General features: G+C 37.1%; 3 protein-coding genes across 4 annotated transcripts; 2 read left to right on the top strand and 1 right to left on the bottom strand.

Annotated features, from left to right (window-relative positions):
• Nucleotides 1-368: 368 nt before the first annotated feature.
• On the bottom strand, nucleotides 369-4,312 carry LOC123881139 (josephin-2). The gene is made up of 4 exons (XM_045929751.1): nucleotides 4,037-4,312; nucleotides 3,399-3,571; nucleotides 3,065-3,245; nucleotides 369-2,852 (listed from the first exon to the last, which is right to left on the bottom strand). The coding sequence occupies exons 1-4, from the start codon at nucleotides 4,115-4,117 to the stop codon at nucleotides 2,586-2,588; spliced, it is 702 nt and encodes a 233-aa protein (XP_045785707.1). The 5' UTR covers nucleotides 4,118-4,312; the 3' UTR covers nucleotides 369-2,585.
• A 353-nt stretch (nucleotides 4,313-4,665) lies between these two features.
• LOC123881124 (fidgetin-like protein 1) lies at nucleotides 4,666-10,201 on the top strand. 2 transcript variants are annotated; one of them, XM_045929723.1, is made up of 10 exons: nucleotides 4,666-4,861; nucleotides 4,943-5,107; nucleotides 5,253-5,894; nucleotides 6,205-6,317; nucleotides 7,187-7,342; nucleotides 7,715-7,848; nucleotides 8,238-8,352; nucleotides 8,716-8,828; nucleotides 9,273-9,464; nucleotides 10,057-10,201. In XM_045929723.1, the coding sequence occupies exons 1-10, from the start codon at nucleotides 4,773-4,775 to the stop codon at nucleotides 10,174-10,176; spliced, it is 1,839 nt and encodes a 612-aa protein (XP_045785679.1). In that variant the 5' UTR covers nucleotides 4,666-4,772; the 3' UTR covers nucleotides 10,177-10,201. The 2 variants fall into 2 exon arrangements, with proteins under 2 accessions (XP_045785679.1, XP_045785680.1); XM_045929724.1 differs by lacking the exon at nucleotides 4,943-5,107.
• A 625-nt stretch (nucleotides 10,202-10,826) lies between these two features.
• Nucleotides 10,827-16,808, top strand: LOC123881119 (DNApol-eta). The gene is made up of 8 exons (XM_045929714.1): nucleotides 10,827-11,091; nucleotides 11,487-11,621; nucleotides 12,313-12,415; nucleotides 12,932-13,148; nucleotides 13,806-13,923; nucleotides 14,272-14,412; nucleotides 14,817-15,181; nucleotides 15,522-16,808. The coding sequence occupies exons 1-8, from the start codon at nucleotides 10,958-10,960 to the stop codon at nucleotides 16,703-16,705; spliced, it is 2,397 nt and encodes a 798-aa protein (XP_045785670.1). The 5' UTR covers nucleotides 10,827-10,957; the 3' UTR covers nucleotides 16,706-16,808.
• Nucleotides 16,809-16,934: the final 126 nt, after the last annotated feature.

The raw sequence follows: 16,934 nt of genomic DNA on the forward strand, positions 1-16,934 counted from the left end.
GTTTCTCAGGCGTTTCAAATGGGCATATACCAAGCGCGCTCCATACAAACGAACTTTGCTTCTTATTTAAATATTAACCAACCAAAGCTGACACAGTCTAAAAACTGATATCTGTGTCTATGGCTTATCAGATTTCTTATAAGCCTAGATTCCGAGTCACAGGTTTAAAGATTTACATACAAATTTTTGAACCCAAGTAACTTAGAAAACTTTAGTTTCTAAAGCATGTTTACAAAATTTGATTGATATAACTTTCGCTCCTATTTTTAATCGATTATGAAGTAGCGCTATTTTTTCCAAATGGTGTATAACAAAAAAGATTGCACAACTTTAACTAGGCCAATCAATTTTAGTTTATTGTTAGTTACAACCGAATCAATAGGTACCATTGCTGCTTCGAAACAGAAGCAAGGACTCATCAACGAGATAATTTAAAACAAATTACTAAATACTTCAAACTCAACAACGTAAATATACATATACTAAATGCAACTTTACCAACAAAAAAAAACAAAACCTAACAAGAAACATACAACTTACAAATTAATACATAACGTTCACAAATAAGTACATAAAAACAATGCAAAAGTTAAAACTCAATTGTATATCAAGTGGCGCTTTTAATATAAAATATTTAAAGTTCTCTGAAATGTAAAAATAAAGCAATATAAGACCCCGTTTACACTGCATCACAGAATAAATCTTACCAAACACGGTTAAAACTATGTAGGTACGTTTTATTGCAGTACAAACATCGTGATAACTGATAACTACGTATTTGGTAAGATTTATTATCCTGCATAAATGTACGGTGCAATGCCATGTGAATGGAGTCTAACAAGGAGTTAACTCAATACTATGTTTATGTATTTTTTAAACCAAGACAGGTCATGTGAGCATATGAATCAAGAGATGTATTGAGCAACAGTCGCTATCAGTTTACTTTGCTACCCGAATGCCAAAGCGGGAGCGTGTAATCCTGCTGTGCTTTTTTTGGGGTTCCGTACCTCAAAAGGAAAAACGGAACCCTCATAGGATCACTTTATTGTCTGTCTGTCTGTCCGTCCGTCCGTCGTATCTGTCAATAAAACCTATAGAGTCCCGTTGACCTAGAATCACGAAATTCGGTAGGTAGGTGGGTCCTATAGCACAAGTAAAGGAATAAATACGAAAACAGAGAATTTGTGGTTACATCACAAAAAAATTAATAGACTAAATCACATAGATGGTGCTGTTGTCAATAACTTGCACATAAAAATATTAAAATATCTTGTACGATGGTACGGAATTACGGAACCCTTCGTATGCGAGTCCGACTCGCACTTGATCAATTTTATTTAAAAAGCAGCAAACCACAAAAATAGTTTGTGAGTTATCGCCTAAAAAACATGGAATTTAGTAAAACCATATTTCTACAAAAGTTTGCTACTGCTTTGATACCTTGTTAAAAAGGTGCCTATTTTAAAATCATTATGATGTTTCTTGGAAAGTTCTTGGAAAAAAACTACCGTTTACGAAATAATGACTGCCTAAGTTTTAGTTAATAATGAAGACAATTGTACATTGTTGTGTTGCTCAATAAATCCCAGATTAAAGATCATGAGCTCAAAGCTTATACTATTATTGTTTTTAGTATTATGAACAGCATTCATTAATCCTTAAAATCGAATGACAATACTATCAGTAAAGAAATTTTAACTTCGTTATTGGAAAAAATGACAGTCCGAATCTTACAATAAGTAGCTTATATTATGATAATTTATATTATTAATATTTATTATTATTACATCAATCAGTCACTCAACACACAACAGTCATACAAGTGAACACATAGAGAATCGTCAGCACAAATCGAGTTTAATGACTAAACACACCAAAAGTCTTTTGGAGTCCCTAGTCGTTCTACTCAATAAGGCGCAACGCCCACCACACGAATGAAGTGGAGCCAAAACCAAAACGCAGCGTCATTTTTGATAACTTTCAGCAAACTCAGCCTTGAGTGTCCTCCATGTTTTGTTTTTATTATTACACGAATTTCTACCATATACCAAAGTAAATAAAATTGAGCTTAAATTGGAGAATATAATGCAAAATGTTGTTATATCAAAAATGCTTAAAACAGAACAACAATAATTAGTATACAATGCTGTACAAAAAGGGTTGTATCTGCTTTTTGCATAGGTGCTTTTATCTTACAATGGTACTGGTGTGATAAGAAAAGAACAGACATACTTAATTTAGATATGTCAAATCCCGTGACTAAAGTCACGCCAGTTGTGAGCCTTTTGTTTAAATTTGTAGAGTACACTATCATTCAGAGTCTTCAAATCTAAAATAAAATAAAAATTATTTTCTGTCCCATTTTTGCAGTATTGAAAAAAAACAAGATGCAGATACTCTAAATATAATTTAGAAAAAGACAACTGAATTGATGCCATTGCCACTCTAAAAGTTGATAAAATGGACTTTGTCAATTTTTGCATTAAATCCAATTTTTATAAAAAAGACTACACCTTGGCTGCACTCCACTCTGTAGGTGGGTGTTGCGTCTAAGATTGTAACACAAGTTTTTTTGAAAAATTCACTTAAAAGTTGTCCCTATTAACACAGTTCCTCACTTCATTCAACCTCAAGCACTCGGCATCACGACTATTATAGTCACACGTGGGGCTGGAGTCAGGGCTGTCACACTGAGGGGCAGAGTCCTTGTGATTGGGGAGCTCATGTCCTCTGTTGTTCAGGAACTGGTTCATCCATAGTTGTTTCTCCTCCACCTCCCGGCTCACAACCACAAAAAGTTCCTTCTCTTTGCTTCCTAGCTGCTCTTTCAAATATGCTATTAGATCACTACTCTGAAAAGACAGAGACAGAAAGATAGAGGCTCATCGCATGCCCATTTTAATTGCTGCTGTTTTAAATCTAAAAAGCAGCTAACTACAAAAAGAAGATTTTGAGTTATTGCATAAAAACATAATGCACATCTTTTAAGCATGCTTACGATTATAATTCATTTTCTCCCTCTATTAGCGACACTCAATTCTAGATTATTGAAAAGAATACATACCCTTCCTATTAACTGTGGGGCGTCTAACTTGGAGTCCAAATTGTAGAAATTCCCCTGTATCTGCCGGATGGTGATCCAGTGTCGACGGCGCAGAGGCAGCATCACAAACCCCAGCTTGTAGTCCGATGGCACGTTCAGGATGAACCCACAGATATTAGACAGATCTAAGCATCCGGGATCTCTGCAAAGACATAATTATTATTATTAATGCCTATCCAAAAACTGATGTCAATCTGTAGCTTTGTTGTGGCATGATTGAAGGACAAATACTTGAAAAATAACATGCTAACCATCAATACTGTTTATTTTCTTAGCATACTATACTATAACTTACTTCCTCTTGTCAAACCACACTGCTTCACAGCCCTTCTTCTGCAGAGCTGCCATGATGACATTGATGTCATAGTTGCCAAGACCCAGCATGGAGCGATGAGGATTTATCCACACATTGGGGGACAGGCGGCTGCATATTGTGTCCAGTTCGGACTTGGAAAATGTGTTACGAGTCTGGAAATTCAACAAAATGTATCACAGTAGGCATAGCATGGCTAATATGTACAAAGTATTGCTAGTGAAAAGTGTTAAAGGTTTGTTTTGCTGTAGGTGTAACTACTGTGATCACAAAACAAGTATTTCAATCTGAAGGGCGGTTCGCATTGGTCATAGGCATCAAACCCAAAGTTTCTGGTCTATACAGGCTATACAGCCACAGTACATCTAGCAGCAACAGAAGTTTATTTGAAAAAACATGCGTTTTTTTCCATTTCTAGATTGTTTCTCACGTAATAACTTTTTAATAGCTTCTTAGAATCGAATTTACGCCGAAAATTACACTGGAGATGTGATAATTAAATACTAATGACCGTATCGAGCCGACTGTTTACTTTGACGAGACGCGGCAAATTTTCAGTCACGGTTACTTTTCACGTGATATTATCAACAAAGGCCTTACGATACGAGGATGAAACTTACCTGGAATAGATTATTAAGTGCGTGTAAAGCGCATAGCTCCTTTACTTGCTTCTCATGATAAATTTGTGGCTTTGAACTCATCTCGATCACACAATCACCATGATTTGTACTTGTAAACAACTCTCATGCAAAGCTCTCAGCGAGCGTTTACTTGAACAGGATTATGTTTTCATACAAACAATTTAAAAATATGTTTTTATTGCAGATTTGTTTAAAAATTAATAAAATTTACTTTGCATTTTTATCGACTTGACAAATCATAGACGAATAACCCTACCTGAGTGGTTGCATGGTTGTTTTTAACTGGTTTCTACGGCTCTGGTTACTTGTTGACAAGTGACAGCTGAAACACAGACGAATAACCTCGTACGTATAACTCATATTTTTTATTTTATTCAATCATCATTGAAGGGGCCACATGACGCTTGATGCGGAAGATGGATGCAAGGCATCAAGTTGATTGATTCTCGTAAAAACGTTCAGGATATTGGTCTCCTGAGATGGACTATTCGATTATTCCGATTACTGATTGATTGTCTCGTACCTTAATCCCGGGCCATAAAAAAAAATTAAAAAAAAATGAGCTAGAAGCCAGAGCTGTAAACAAAGCCAGTTGAAAAAGTAAAATGTTTCAATTTTATTTTGGCGCCAGGAGAAATGAAATATTTTTCAAATGTTAAAATACCAATATTAAACAAAGTTCTTACTTACAAAAAAAATAACTATTAAAACAACTATGCAAAAATCCAATGATTGGCGTAACAAAAGTTACTTTTCTTTATTAAATGAGAGCTCTGCTCATCAGTACAAAACTTCTCTTCAAAGGTTGCGTGTGTTTTTAATTTTTTAACTGTACTTAATCTTTTATTTATCTTTTCCCAATACTAAGTGAGAACGTTATTTTAGTTCATCGAACATCACATCACAACTCCTGCTGCAAGAGTCTTGGGCAGCTAACAGCCAGGCTCTAAATGATAATGCAATTGGTAATATCTTAGATTCAACTAAGCAGCTCTTAAAGAATTCAAACGCTCAAAATGGAAAAGAATCCTCTTGGAAAAGTTCCATATGGTAAAATCTATTTATTTTACTTATCTGGATTTCTGTGTACCTATACAAACATAAGTATTCATACAGTCTAATATATTATAATATAACATATTATAAAATACATTATTCTTGCGTCATAATAATTTAAATAAACTTTATTTTACAGCGACATGCCTAATCCACTCACACTGTTTGAAAAATCTGTCCAGTGTAAAAAATGCACAGAACCCAAAAAGATAAACATAGACTTTATGAAGGCAGATTGCCACTGTGAACCTCCTGTTTCACAATCAGAAATAATTAGCAAAGAATCCTCACAGAATTCCAGTCAGGAATCTAAAGAAGATGTGAAACTTTTTAAACCTAAATTCTCCAATTCGAGACCCAAAAAGTCTGTGCCAAATAAATTTGTACCAATTTCTAATAAAACGAGAGATTGTGCAATAAATAAGAATAAACAATATTCACAAAGTAATAGAAATAGTCAAGAATACAACATAGAAGTAGATAAACTTAAGTCTAGTGTAAGTATGGAATATTTTGGTACTAAAGATTGTACTACAAATAAGACCAAATATTCTAAAAATAATGATATGGTTCAAGAATATGATATAGATGCAGACAAAGCAATCCTAAGTACAAGCAAGGATGTTGATATGGAAGAAAAGGCGCATAAGAGCCAAGTTGCTAAAATAACATTTAAAACTGCTAAAGAACAGCTGCTGGCGTCTAACCCTGCTGCTCGGAGGGTGTTGGGTGCTTCAAGGAAGGCCCAGGCAAAATTTGTGTGCCCAATGCTTGGAGCTACGTAAGAATTCTGTTTTTTATGTATTTTGCTTTTGGAAAAATATAATTCTAAACAAAAATTTAAATTCTAATAAAAATGTCTGATACGTAATGCCACGCAAGCATTGCAATACGATATGCGCGCCACATATTGTACATTCACGGCACTAATGCAAAAAAAGCAAGTATCACCAACAAATGTACAAAGTTTCAGCTCTTTTGGATGAACAATTGTTTGTTCAGACAACAACAGACGGACATACATTAATTTTCAAATACATGTACTTTTGTAGAATTTTTCATAATCTCATGCATTAAATGTATGGTTGCAGAGATAAACAAGAGACAAGTGAATCTGAAATATCAGATGAAAGGCTAAAACATATTGATCCAAAGATGATAGAATTGATTGAGAGTGAAATCATTGATAAGGGAACTCCTATTGGTAAAGTATCATATATTTAAAGGCTTAAAGCTTAGTGGTTAAGACCTCCGCATAATATTCTAAAGTAAGGAATTGATACCAGGCACACACCTAACTTTTTGGAGCTATGTGTGTTTAAAAAAATTAAATATCACTTGCTTTAAAGGTGAAGGAAAACATCTTGAGGAAACCTGCATGCATGAGAGTTCTCCATGTTTTAAAACATGTTTTCAACTCCATAATGTACAATTGCAAAGACTAGTGTTTTAGAAGATTTGTGTGATTTTGTTTGTTGGTGGTGGGCATTGTTTACATTCTGGTTTCTTTAGACATGGGAGGGTGGGCACTGGGCAGTGTACATGGCATGCTGACGTCTTACCATACACATTTGTCTGTTTTGTTTTGGTGGACTGTAAATTAAGCTTATAGTTCTTGTTTCAAATAAATCATCACACTAATATTATAAAGGAGAAAGTTTGTATGTGTGTGTGTGTGTGTGTGTGTGTTTGTTACTCCTTCACGCAAAAACTACTGGACGGATTGGGCTGAAATTTAGAATGGCAATAGATTATACCGTGGATTACCACATAGGCTACTTTTTATCCCGGAAAATCAAAGAGTTCCCACGGGAATTTAAAAACCTACATCCACGCGAACGAAGTCGCGGGTATCAGCTAGTTATCTATATTATCAACCGATAGAGTCCTATGCTGGACATAGCTTAGGTCCCTTGTATGGATTTCCACACGCCACGGTTTTGCGCCGCCTGAAACCCGTGGCGTTTCTTTTAATATTATCTGTGCACCTTGCAAAAGGTCTTCCAACGCTGCGCTTTTCGGTGAGAGGTTGCCGTTCTAGCGCCTATCAAATAATACGGGGGTTTCCACCAGGCTGGGAGGATATTGCAGGACTGCAAATGGCCAAGTCAGTGATACAAGAGGCAGTGGTGTGGCCGCTACTTCGTCCTGACATCTTCACCGGGCTGCGTCGACCGCCGCGCGGTATTCTACTGTTTGGACCTCCGGGGACTGGGAAAACTCTCATTGGTAATTAATGTACTTTATAGGTGTCCAGGGTTCGATTCCTGGCAGGAAAAATTTTAAATTTTATAATGGTCTGGCGGAGGCTTTGGCCGTGGGAAGTTACCACCCTTCCAGCAAAGTTGTGCCACTCTTATATATGAAGGCGTACAGCATTATGTGAGCTGTAACCTTCTTTCGGGTTGTGCCACACATGACTCAGTTTATTCAGGCCTTTCTTCTGCTCGAGACTTGTTGGCTTTAATGCCCAAGTTGAGGAACCGCACCAGGATAACCAGCTCTTAGTTAGAAGATGTAATGTGTGGCACAATTTAAGAAATAAAAATTTTTCTTTCTTCCTTCATGTAGTTCTCTTCATAACTGTCTGTCTTGTTGCAGGTAAATGCGTCGCCACGCAGTGCCACGCAACTTTCTTCAGCATATCGGCGTCTTCGCTGACCTCCAAGTGGATCGGCGACGGGGAGAAGATGGTGCGCGCCTTGTTCGCCGTCGCGAGGTGCCATCAGCCCGCGGTACGTTGTGGTCTCTCAAACGAGCGTGACGTCATTTCACGACGTCACGCCACACCGCAAAACATTCAATTGCTCAATAGTTCCTAAGTCACACGTGAGCTCTCGCTTTTGAAAGCTGTGCCATACATTACCAATTGTACCTACGGGTTAGGTTATCCCGGTGCCTCTAATACTTGAGTATTAAAGTCAAAAGACCGAAGCGCCGGAATAAACTGTCATGTGTGGCACAATCCGAAAAAAAAAGTTCCCAACTCAGATGAAGAGAACATAGATGCTATATGCCTTGCACATATAAGTACAAAAAACACAGCGCTGCTTTCAGCCGGAACGCCAGTTCGAGTGGCGCCACGGAATTCTTCGTAATTTAAAATGGAACTTCTCCATTGCAGGTGATATTCATAGACGAGATCGACTCACTGTTGACTCAGCGCAGCGACTCGGAGCACGAGGCCACCAGGCGCATCAAGACCGAGTTCCTTGTCCAGTTCGACGGAGCCGCTACTGGTAGGGAAATGTATTTGCTTAGGGTCCTGACCCCTTCCTTTAGACTTGTTTTCGGAAAAATAAGGCAGTTCCAATGAGGTTAGTCTGTGATACGAATCACATAGAACCACAATCACGAGCATCGTAACGCAATAACGTCAGAGTAATCTTAATTTTATTTTCCTACAATTTTAATTTTATTTTACTTCCTGCCTTTTAGGTAGTTTTTGCTTTGACTCTCGAATTCTATCAACGTTTGTGATATGTAAAATGAGATGAGATGTAAAGTGAGATGTATTAAGCTCTCTCCAGCATTTCGAAAGCTTGCTTCCTTTCGAATATTTTTGCTAAACATATTTGGTACTATTAATAAATTATTGACAGATGATGAAGACCGTCTGTTGATAGTGGGTGCGACGAATCGCCCGCAAGAATTGGACGAAGCCGCGAGGCGACGCCTTGTTAAGCGGCTTTATATACCACTGCCTGATATTGACGTGAGTAGTATATATTTTTATATTTATTTGTTTTTTTAATTGTACCAGAAAGTTTTAACAATAAAGAGAAAAGGAAAGAAAAAGTGGACATGGAAGCACTTATCTCTATAAGAGATCTCTATCAGTAACCCTTGGCAGTGAGAGAGGTTGTAAAGAGAATAGAATGATACAACATTATGTAATAATATTTACTAAAATTAAAATTATTTTCGGACTTTTCGAAGGAACATGTAAGTAGCATTCAAACATGGTATTTCCGCCGAACCAAACAGCTATTTTGAGGCCACCATCTTTTAACGAGGTGGCATGATAAGTAATCAGTGCCATAGATTAAAAGCTATATTTTTTATTTAGTAAACATGGTTCATGAGTACCTACTAAGTGGAGTGAATAGCAAATATTCCCTTCAGCATATTGATTTATTTTATTGCATTTTGCCCACAGGCACGAAAACAGATAATATCAAACCTACTAAGGGACGAGAACCATGACCTAACCGACCAAAACATGTCAGAGATAGCCGGGCTGACGGATGGCTACTCGGGGGCTGACATGAAGTCCCTGTGCTCGGAAGCGGCCATGGGGCCCATACGCTCCGTGCCTCTGTCGCAAATCGTCACCATTGATAGAGATAAGGTAAAGCTTTTACTATCTAAATACAAAATAAACTAGCTATAAGTTAAGATAGGATTAGATTAGAATATTATTATTTAGCTCTAAAAATATTGCAATATAAATAGCAACGGGTAAAATGTTGTTAGCAAAAAAAAAACTACCCTAATACAGCCACCCTAAAAGAGTCATTACGATCAATCCATCATTGCCAGGCTCTCCTCGCCGAATGAGAAGGGTTTTGGCCATACTCAACCACGCTGGCCAAGAGCGGATTGGCAGATTTCACACACCTTTCAGAACATTATGAAGACCTGTCAGGCATGCAGGTTTTACAGCTAAACCCTTCTCATCCTGAGAGAATACTCGTGCTCCGTAGTGAGCCGACAATGGGTTGATCATGATAGATATAGCTTTACGATGTGTAGTGGCCTGAGCTAAGACTGATTAAAGTGTGGAGTAACACACTATTTTAATTTAAAAGTTCTATCTCTGACACAGATTGCATGAAATAAATTTTTATCCTATTAATTTTCATGGTGCTCTATAGGGAAGGCCTATGTCCAACAGTGGCGTCTACAGGCTGATGATGATGATGATTATTTTCATTTTCTAGGTTCGTCCGGTCAACATCCAGGATTTCCAAGCTGCGCTCCATCGTGTGCGGCCGAGTGTGTCGCAGGACGACCTGGGCCAGTACGTCAAGTGGAATAACACTTATGGCCAAGGATTTTAATTAATAAAATGTTCCTTTATTATTATTTACAGTACTATACTACCACTTTTATAAGTTACGCCGATGTACCTGCGCAGAAATCTTAATTTTGAATGGCGCGATAATATTTCAGCCAATCATAGCGCGCGTCCGTCCGCTATTGGTTGTTGCCTACGCGCCATGTTTTGTATTTATGACTGAGATAGCACGAATCTCTCTTGTTCTTGTGCCTGAAATCTTAACATCAAGCAATAAAGTCTGTTTTTCATTGGCATTAGTTGGCGAGGTTGCGCTTTTCTACGCAAGCGTATTTTGATGATGCGACTTATAAAAGTGGTTTTATCTACTCTATTGGTTTTAACAAAATATGTCCCTGCTTTATTAAAGTACTATTGTTAAATAAATGCTGTTGTTTTAATTTCGTATTCTGCTACCATATCAGGCGTAAGATTACTTCCAATAATAGTTAGGAAGTTTCGTGACATTAAAACAAAATACTTAAATGGTATAAGAATAATTGTTTTAAATATCTTTGAAATGTCGAATTTATTCAACTTTTCGCGTATTGTACCAGACAAGTATAAAATGCGAATCGGCCCTCAGTCTTTTTAAAAACTAGAATCCAGGGCCAAAGATAAATAAAAAAAGAAATTGACAGGTGATCAGCTGAGTTTGACACTTTGAAGTTTGAGGTTATGAATTTTATGGAAGTTGTTCTTCGCGGTATAATTTTAACACAACAAAAAAAATCATAAATGTAATCTAGAATATCTGCACAGTAAGAATCCCACTCACAATAAGAATGGATACGGAGAACAGAGTTGTGGTACTCATTGACATGGACTGTTTCTACTGCCAAGTGGAAGAGAAACTCAACCCTGAACTAAAAGGCAAACCCATTGCTGTGGTGCAATATAATCCTTGGAAAGGAGGAGGGTAAGTAAATGGAGTTTAAGTTTTCACTACAGAAACTATTGTTAAGAACAATGACAACCTGTAGCAAAATGTTCATTGATATAAAATAAATTAGCGACCAACCCTGGCTTTGTATGATTGCAATTCACTAATGATGATTTTCCAAAAAAAAATCTATGATATGAATGTGAATGTGTGTAAATAAGTGATGCATAAGCAGCCAAGCAGTTATTCTATAGTATGTAAACTAAATTGTCCCTCAATTATTTACAATCTCACTCATATCATATTTTAAAATGTTTGTAAAAAATACACAAACAACTAAAAATAAAATAACAGTATCTTGGGTACCACCTGGTGCTAGTAGGACCCATTCTATCATATTTTAGGTGAACTAATTGTTATTGTAACTTAAGGATTATAGCAGTGAACTATGTAGCGCGAGGCATGGGAGTGACGCGGCATATGAGAGGTGACGAGGCCAAGGAGAAGTGCCCGGAGATTGAGCTGCCGTCAGTGCCTTGTCCGAGAGGCAAGGCTGATATCACTAAGTGAGAAATCAAATAGAATATCTAGTATGTATTTATTTTTAGGGTTCCAGATCTCCAGAGACAAAAGGAACTCTTATAGGATCACTTCATTGTCTGTCTATGTGTCAAGACCCGTCAATGGAATGAAAACCTATAGGGTACTTCCTGTTGACTTAGAATCATGAAAGGCAGCTAGCAATGTCCTTAAGCACAAGTAAAGAGAAAAATCCGAAAACTGTGTATCTGTGGTTACATCACAAAAAATGTACATGTTTCTTTTACGCTGGACCTCTTCCTGTGTAAGTCTGACTCATACTTCACCAGTTTTTTTTCTCATATTGATTCAAAATGGGAAAAGAAGAAACTATAAAAATAAATTGTCTTTTTCTAGTAGCTTATGATAGTATTTAGAACTGTTTCTATTGAAAAGACAATTACTTCCAATAAAAATTGACTGTTTAATTCTTATAAATTTTTCATCATCAAGTGAACCTACAGAATAAAACCAGCATGAAACTAATATAGGGTTGTGGTGAAACTCACTATAATAGGTTTGCTTTGTTTTCATAGTTTACTCTTTTCTACCAAGGCTAAGCTATGGATAAATAACAATATCTATCAATATCAGCACACCTTTTACTATGCATCCTCCCAAATCTTTAGTTGGCAGTCTAAAACATCCCTTTGTCTGTATAAAATCGATATATTTTAGGTACAGAGATGCAGGAAAGGATGTTGCAAAAGTACTTCAGAAATTCACGCCTCTGCTGGAAAGGGCGTCCATTGATGAAGCTTATTTAGACATTACAGCTCCTGTGAGTTACAATTTATATAATCCTAGCTGACGCCCGCGACTTCGTCCGCGTGGATTTAGGTTTTTCGAAATCCCGTGGGAACTCTTTGGTTTTCCGGAATAAAAAGTAGCCTATGTGCTAATCTAGGATATTATCTATCTCCATTCCGGATTTCAGCCAAATCCGTCCAGTAGTTTTTGCGTGAAGGAGTAACAAACATACACACACACATACAAACTTTCGCCTTTATAATATTAGTGTGATGTGAAGTGTGACTAGCTTATGCCCGCGACTTCGTTCACATGGACTTAGGTTTTTAAATCTCTCTGGGAATTCTTCGATTTGCCGGGATAAAAGGTAGCCTATGTCCCTCTCCACGTCCATGGGCATGGCGGAATGCATGCATTATGATATTAAGACGTTTACGCGTGAAATTAATGTTATGAAACTAATTTTGTGCCACTAATTTCATAATGTTAATTCCCCTTAAAATAAATTGAATAAAATTAATGTTATGTAATGAATCATTGGTTTCAGGTACAAAAAAGACTTGAGACTCTAAACGTAAACACACTAACAAGTGAAATGATGCCCAACACGTTTGCGCTGGGCTACGACAGAATAGAGGAGTTGATGTCAGAGGTGCACGCCTGCGGCTCGGACTCCATCGACTTTGATTACGAGCACGCCAAGCGGCTGCTGGTGGGGGCTTTGGTTGTTAGCGAGATCAGAGCGGCGGTATATGAACAAACAGGTAATCATTATTTATTTGGAACTAGCTGTGCCCGCGACTTCGTTCGCGTGGAATAGTAGTACATACTCTGTACGTTAAAAATGTTCGCCGTGATTCTTTAAATTGACATAACTTTTTTATTCATGAAATAAACACTAAATGTTAAGTGAAGCTTACTACAATATATTAGTGAAAACCGTATCTAAATCGAATAAGCCGTTTCTGATATTAGCGTGCACAAACACACAGACAAACAGACAAAAAAAATTAAATACAATTTCGGGTTCGGCATCGACATAATAACAACCCCTGCTACTTTTTTTTTATATATTACCATTGTACAGACACCACTTTTCTACAATTTTATTATATGTATAGATTTGTGAATAGAAAAAAAAAGAACAAAGTATGGCATATTATTGTAAATTGAACAGTTGAAAAGAGCAACCGCCGAGTTTCTTGCTGGTTCTTCTCGGTAGGAACGGCATTCCGAACCAGTGGTAGATTATTTTGACGATTCAAAAGCACTTGTAAAAAGTTTAATTGAATAAAAATATTTTGAATTTCAATTTGAACTCTGTGAGGGTGTACATTCCACAGTTCCTTTTTTCTTTGGAAATATCAAACCATAAAAACTGGGATTCTCCTTAGTGATTCTTCCTGGTTGTTATTTTCCAGGGTACAGCTGTTCAGCCGGCATAGCGCACAACAAGATCCTCGCCAAGCTGGTGTGCGGCATGAACAAGCCCAACAAGCAGACCGTGCTGCCTAAGCATTGCATTAACATTTTGTACAAGTATGTACACTACTACCATTTTATAAGTTACGCCGATGTACCTGCGCAGAAATCTTATTTTTGATTGGCGTGAAAATTTCTCAGCCAATCATAGCGCGCGTCCGTCCGATTCCCGGTTCAAGTTTTTTTTAACAGCAGTCCATACTTTGGCGGTTCGTATGAAAAACTTTGAGCAACAACGTTTCGTATGAATAGATTGAATGTCAACCACATTCACAAGGTTCACGAGATACAGCCCGCTGACGGACAGATGAACAGTGGAGACTTAATAATACTCCCGTTGGCAGCCCTTCGGGTAGGGATCCCTAAAAACTGGCAAAAATCTACCTATTAATTATTGTTTTGCAGGACTCTATCGGTTAAGAAGGTGAAGCATTTGGGTGGAAAGTTTGGCGACGCGGTCTGCGATGTACTGAAGATCAAAACAATGGCGGAGTTGCAACATTTTACAGAAAAGGAGCTTCAAACTAAATTTGATGAAAAAAATGGGTAAGCAACATTCATTACAAGATTCTTAAGAGTACCTTCCAGGCACCAAAGTATTAAGTATCACTCACACACTCACTCGCACTAGAAATATGTAACTAAATAGCGATCATAATTTACTAAACGCATCTCTTTCTATTGCGTAAACTGATCTCTTCTCTCTCTCTCTCATTACCCATTTATAAAAGTCAAAGTGTGTTTTGTTTCTTGGTTTTTTGCACGGGTATAATTAAAGACGCAATGCTACTCTTTATCCCCGATAATTAAAGAATCCCCACGGGATTTTTAGAAAGCCTAAATCCACGCGAACGAAATCGCGATCATTAGCTAGTAAAAGATAAAAGTTACGCGAGTGCCGTCAAATTGGCTATTTTTACGTAATAAGTAACTTTCTGTTCTATTTCCAGTACTTGGCTCTACAATATAGCGCGCGGGACCGACCTAGAGCCCGTACAAGCAAGGTTCAACCCCAAAAGCATCGGCTGCTGCAAACAGTTCCGAGGGAAAACAGCTTTGGTAGACTTGGATAGCTTAAAGAAATGGCTCAAAGACTTGGGCGACGAGATCGAGGACAGGCTGGAAAAGGATGCGTTAGAGAGTAACAGGACGCCGAAACAGATGGTCGTCAGTTTCTCCTTACAAGTGAACGGCCGAGACACTGGCAGTTCTAGGTCGTATAACTTTTCGCCCGACGATGATCTGTGCGGTGTTACGTTTTCCAATAAAGCGTTAGAGTTGGTCCTGGATAGCGCAGAAGGTTGCAAGCCTAAAGGTTAGTTTCCATTTGTAAACAAATTGTTTGTCAAACAATCGATCCCTTCTAGAACACTAGTAGTGTGCTTTCGAATCATTTTACATACAACTCAATTTTGGAAAATCGCTTACGACGAACCTTATTAATACAGTTTTTTTAATTATTAGATATTATTCAAATTACAAATAACACATTACAATTTTTGACTCCAGCTGAAATCACGTAGTAATATAAATAAAAAATAACACGCATATCCAATGTTGAAAATGTTGGCAACAAATGTATACTTGCTCGCCACTGACCGCGAAGAAGTCAGAAAATAAAATCCCTTCATTAATGGACTCGTTTACTTTTCCAGATGGCGAGACTAACAGAAGATTAAAGACTCCGATAAAATTTCTAGGCATCAGTGTTGGTAAGTTTGAAGACAACACTGAAAGCAAAAAAACTAAAGGAATAATGGACTACTTTGCAGCTGGTTCATCAAGAGAAACTACACATAAACCTGAAAATACTGCAAAAGTTAAAGATAAACATAAAAATACTGAAGGCAAAAACTATGTTCTTCAGAAATTTTTAAATAGGGGTAAAAATGCCAAACAAAATACAGATAATAAGGAATGTTGTGCAGAAGACAATATTAATGATACAAAAGTCTTAGAAGCAACATTGGATAGACAAGAATCGTTTTTTGCTAAATACCTCGATGGGTCTGTCAACCCAAACGTAAATCGAATACTAGAATCTGAAATGATAGTTGAAGAATCTCAAACTGAAGTAAATAACTCGAATACTAAAGTAAATCGTTCTAATACACCACAATGTAATGTTATTCCTTGTGGAGATGACAGCAATGACACAAATTATTCAGGATCGACGATAAATGAGGAAATAAATAAAAGTATTGCACTTTTCGAGGAAGATCCTGTTGATATCGCTCGTGTTAGTAACATGAGAGAATTATTGAACAACAACAAAGACAAATTAGAAAATGGCATTGAGGATTTAAAGGTTGAACCTGACGCGCGGGTATCACCAATAATAAAACCAAAACCTCAACACATTGAGTCTATAGCTTGCACGGAATGTGGTAATAATATACCAGTAAATAAATTCGAGGAACATGCGGATTACCATTTAGCGTTAAAGTTAAGAGAAGAAGAGAGACAAGAAGTGCGAAAAGAAAGAGAAAGGAAATCAGTAAAAGAAGTCACAATAAGTAATAAGGATCCTAAGAAAAAGAAGCCCGAAGAACTTAGCAACAAAATTGAGACAGTAACATCAATAACTAATTTTCTAACAAAAATTGACAATGGAGTTCCAACAAAAAATTGTCCAGAATGTGGAGAGAGGGTTGTTCTTGAAAAGTTTTCGGAACACCAAGATTTTCATGAAGCTCAAAAGTTAAGTAGGGAGTTAAATAATAGGTCAACTTTTTCGAATATTACAAGTGGTGTCAAAATCAAAAGAAAGAGAAAATCTGTCTCGCCCACAAAGAAGCCTAAAATGCAGTGCAAATCAATAGATCTGTTCTTTAGATAGACAGGAAATAAACTAATCTAAATATCGAGTATGTAAGCAATGTACAAAAATTGTGTTATAATTAGATAAAGTTATATGTAAATAAATACCTATTTTTTTTTAAGTTTTTGTTTTGAATAGATACCTGTGTAAGGGCCGGCGCACATATGGCGAAGTGCAGCGCAGAGCATGCCCGCGAAGTTTTCTAATCGCGTGACACATTACGCAAATTTCTACCAGACAATGAGCG

Source organism: Maniola jurtina, chromosome 3, assembly GCF_905333055.1.
Source record: "Maniola jurtina chromosome 3, ilManJurt1.1, whole genome shotgun sequence".
Taxonomy (NCBI): Eukaryota; Metazoa; Arthropoda; class Insecta; order Lepidoptera; family Nymphalidae; genus Maniola; species Maniola jurtina.

Excerpts from the sequence above, each read along its gene's own strand:
- LOC123881124 (XM_045929723.1), top strand. The coding sequence starts at position 4,773 with ATGCAAAAATCCAATGATTGGCGTAACAAAAGTTACTTTTCTTTATTA. Across the intron at positions 5,108-5,252 it reads TCTTGGAAAAGTTCCATATG|CGACATGCCTAATCCACTCA; the intron begins GTAAAATCTATT and ends TTTATTTTACAG. Across the intron at positions 7,849-8,237 it reads CGAGGTGCCATCAGCCCGCG|GTGATATTCATAGACGAGAT; the intron begins GTACGTTGTGGT and ends TCTCCATTGCAG.
- LOC123881119 (XM_045929714.1), top strand. The coding sequence starts at position 10,958 with ATGGATACGGAGAACAGAGTTGTGGTACTCATTGACATGGACTGTTTC. Across the intron at positions 11,092-11,486 it reads AATCCTTGGAAAGGAGGAGG|GATTATAGCAGTGAACTATG; the intron begins GTAAGTAAATGG and ends TTGTAACTTAAG. Across the intron at positions 14,413-14,816 it reads AAATTTGATGAAAAAAATGG|TACTTGGCTCTACAATATAG; the intron begins GTAAGCAACATT and ends TTCTATTTCCAG.
- LOC123881139 (XM_045929751.1), bottom strand. The coding sequence starts at position 4,117 with ATGAGTTCAAAGCCACAAATTTATCATGAGAAGCAAGTAAAGGAGCTA. Across the intron at positions 3,572-4,036 it reads CACTTAATAATCTATTCCAG|ACTCGTAACACATTTTCCAA; the intron begins GTAAGTTTCATC and ends TTGAATTTCCAG. Across the intron at positions 3,246-3,398 it reads GTGTGGTTTGACAAGAGGAA|AGATCCCGGATGCTTAGATC; the intron begins GTAAGTTATAGT and ends ATGTCTTTGCAG.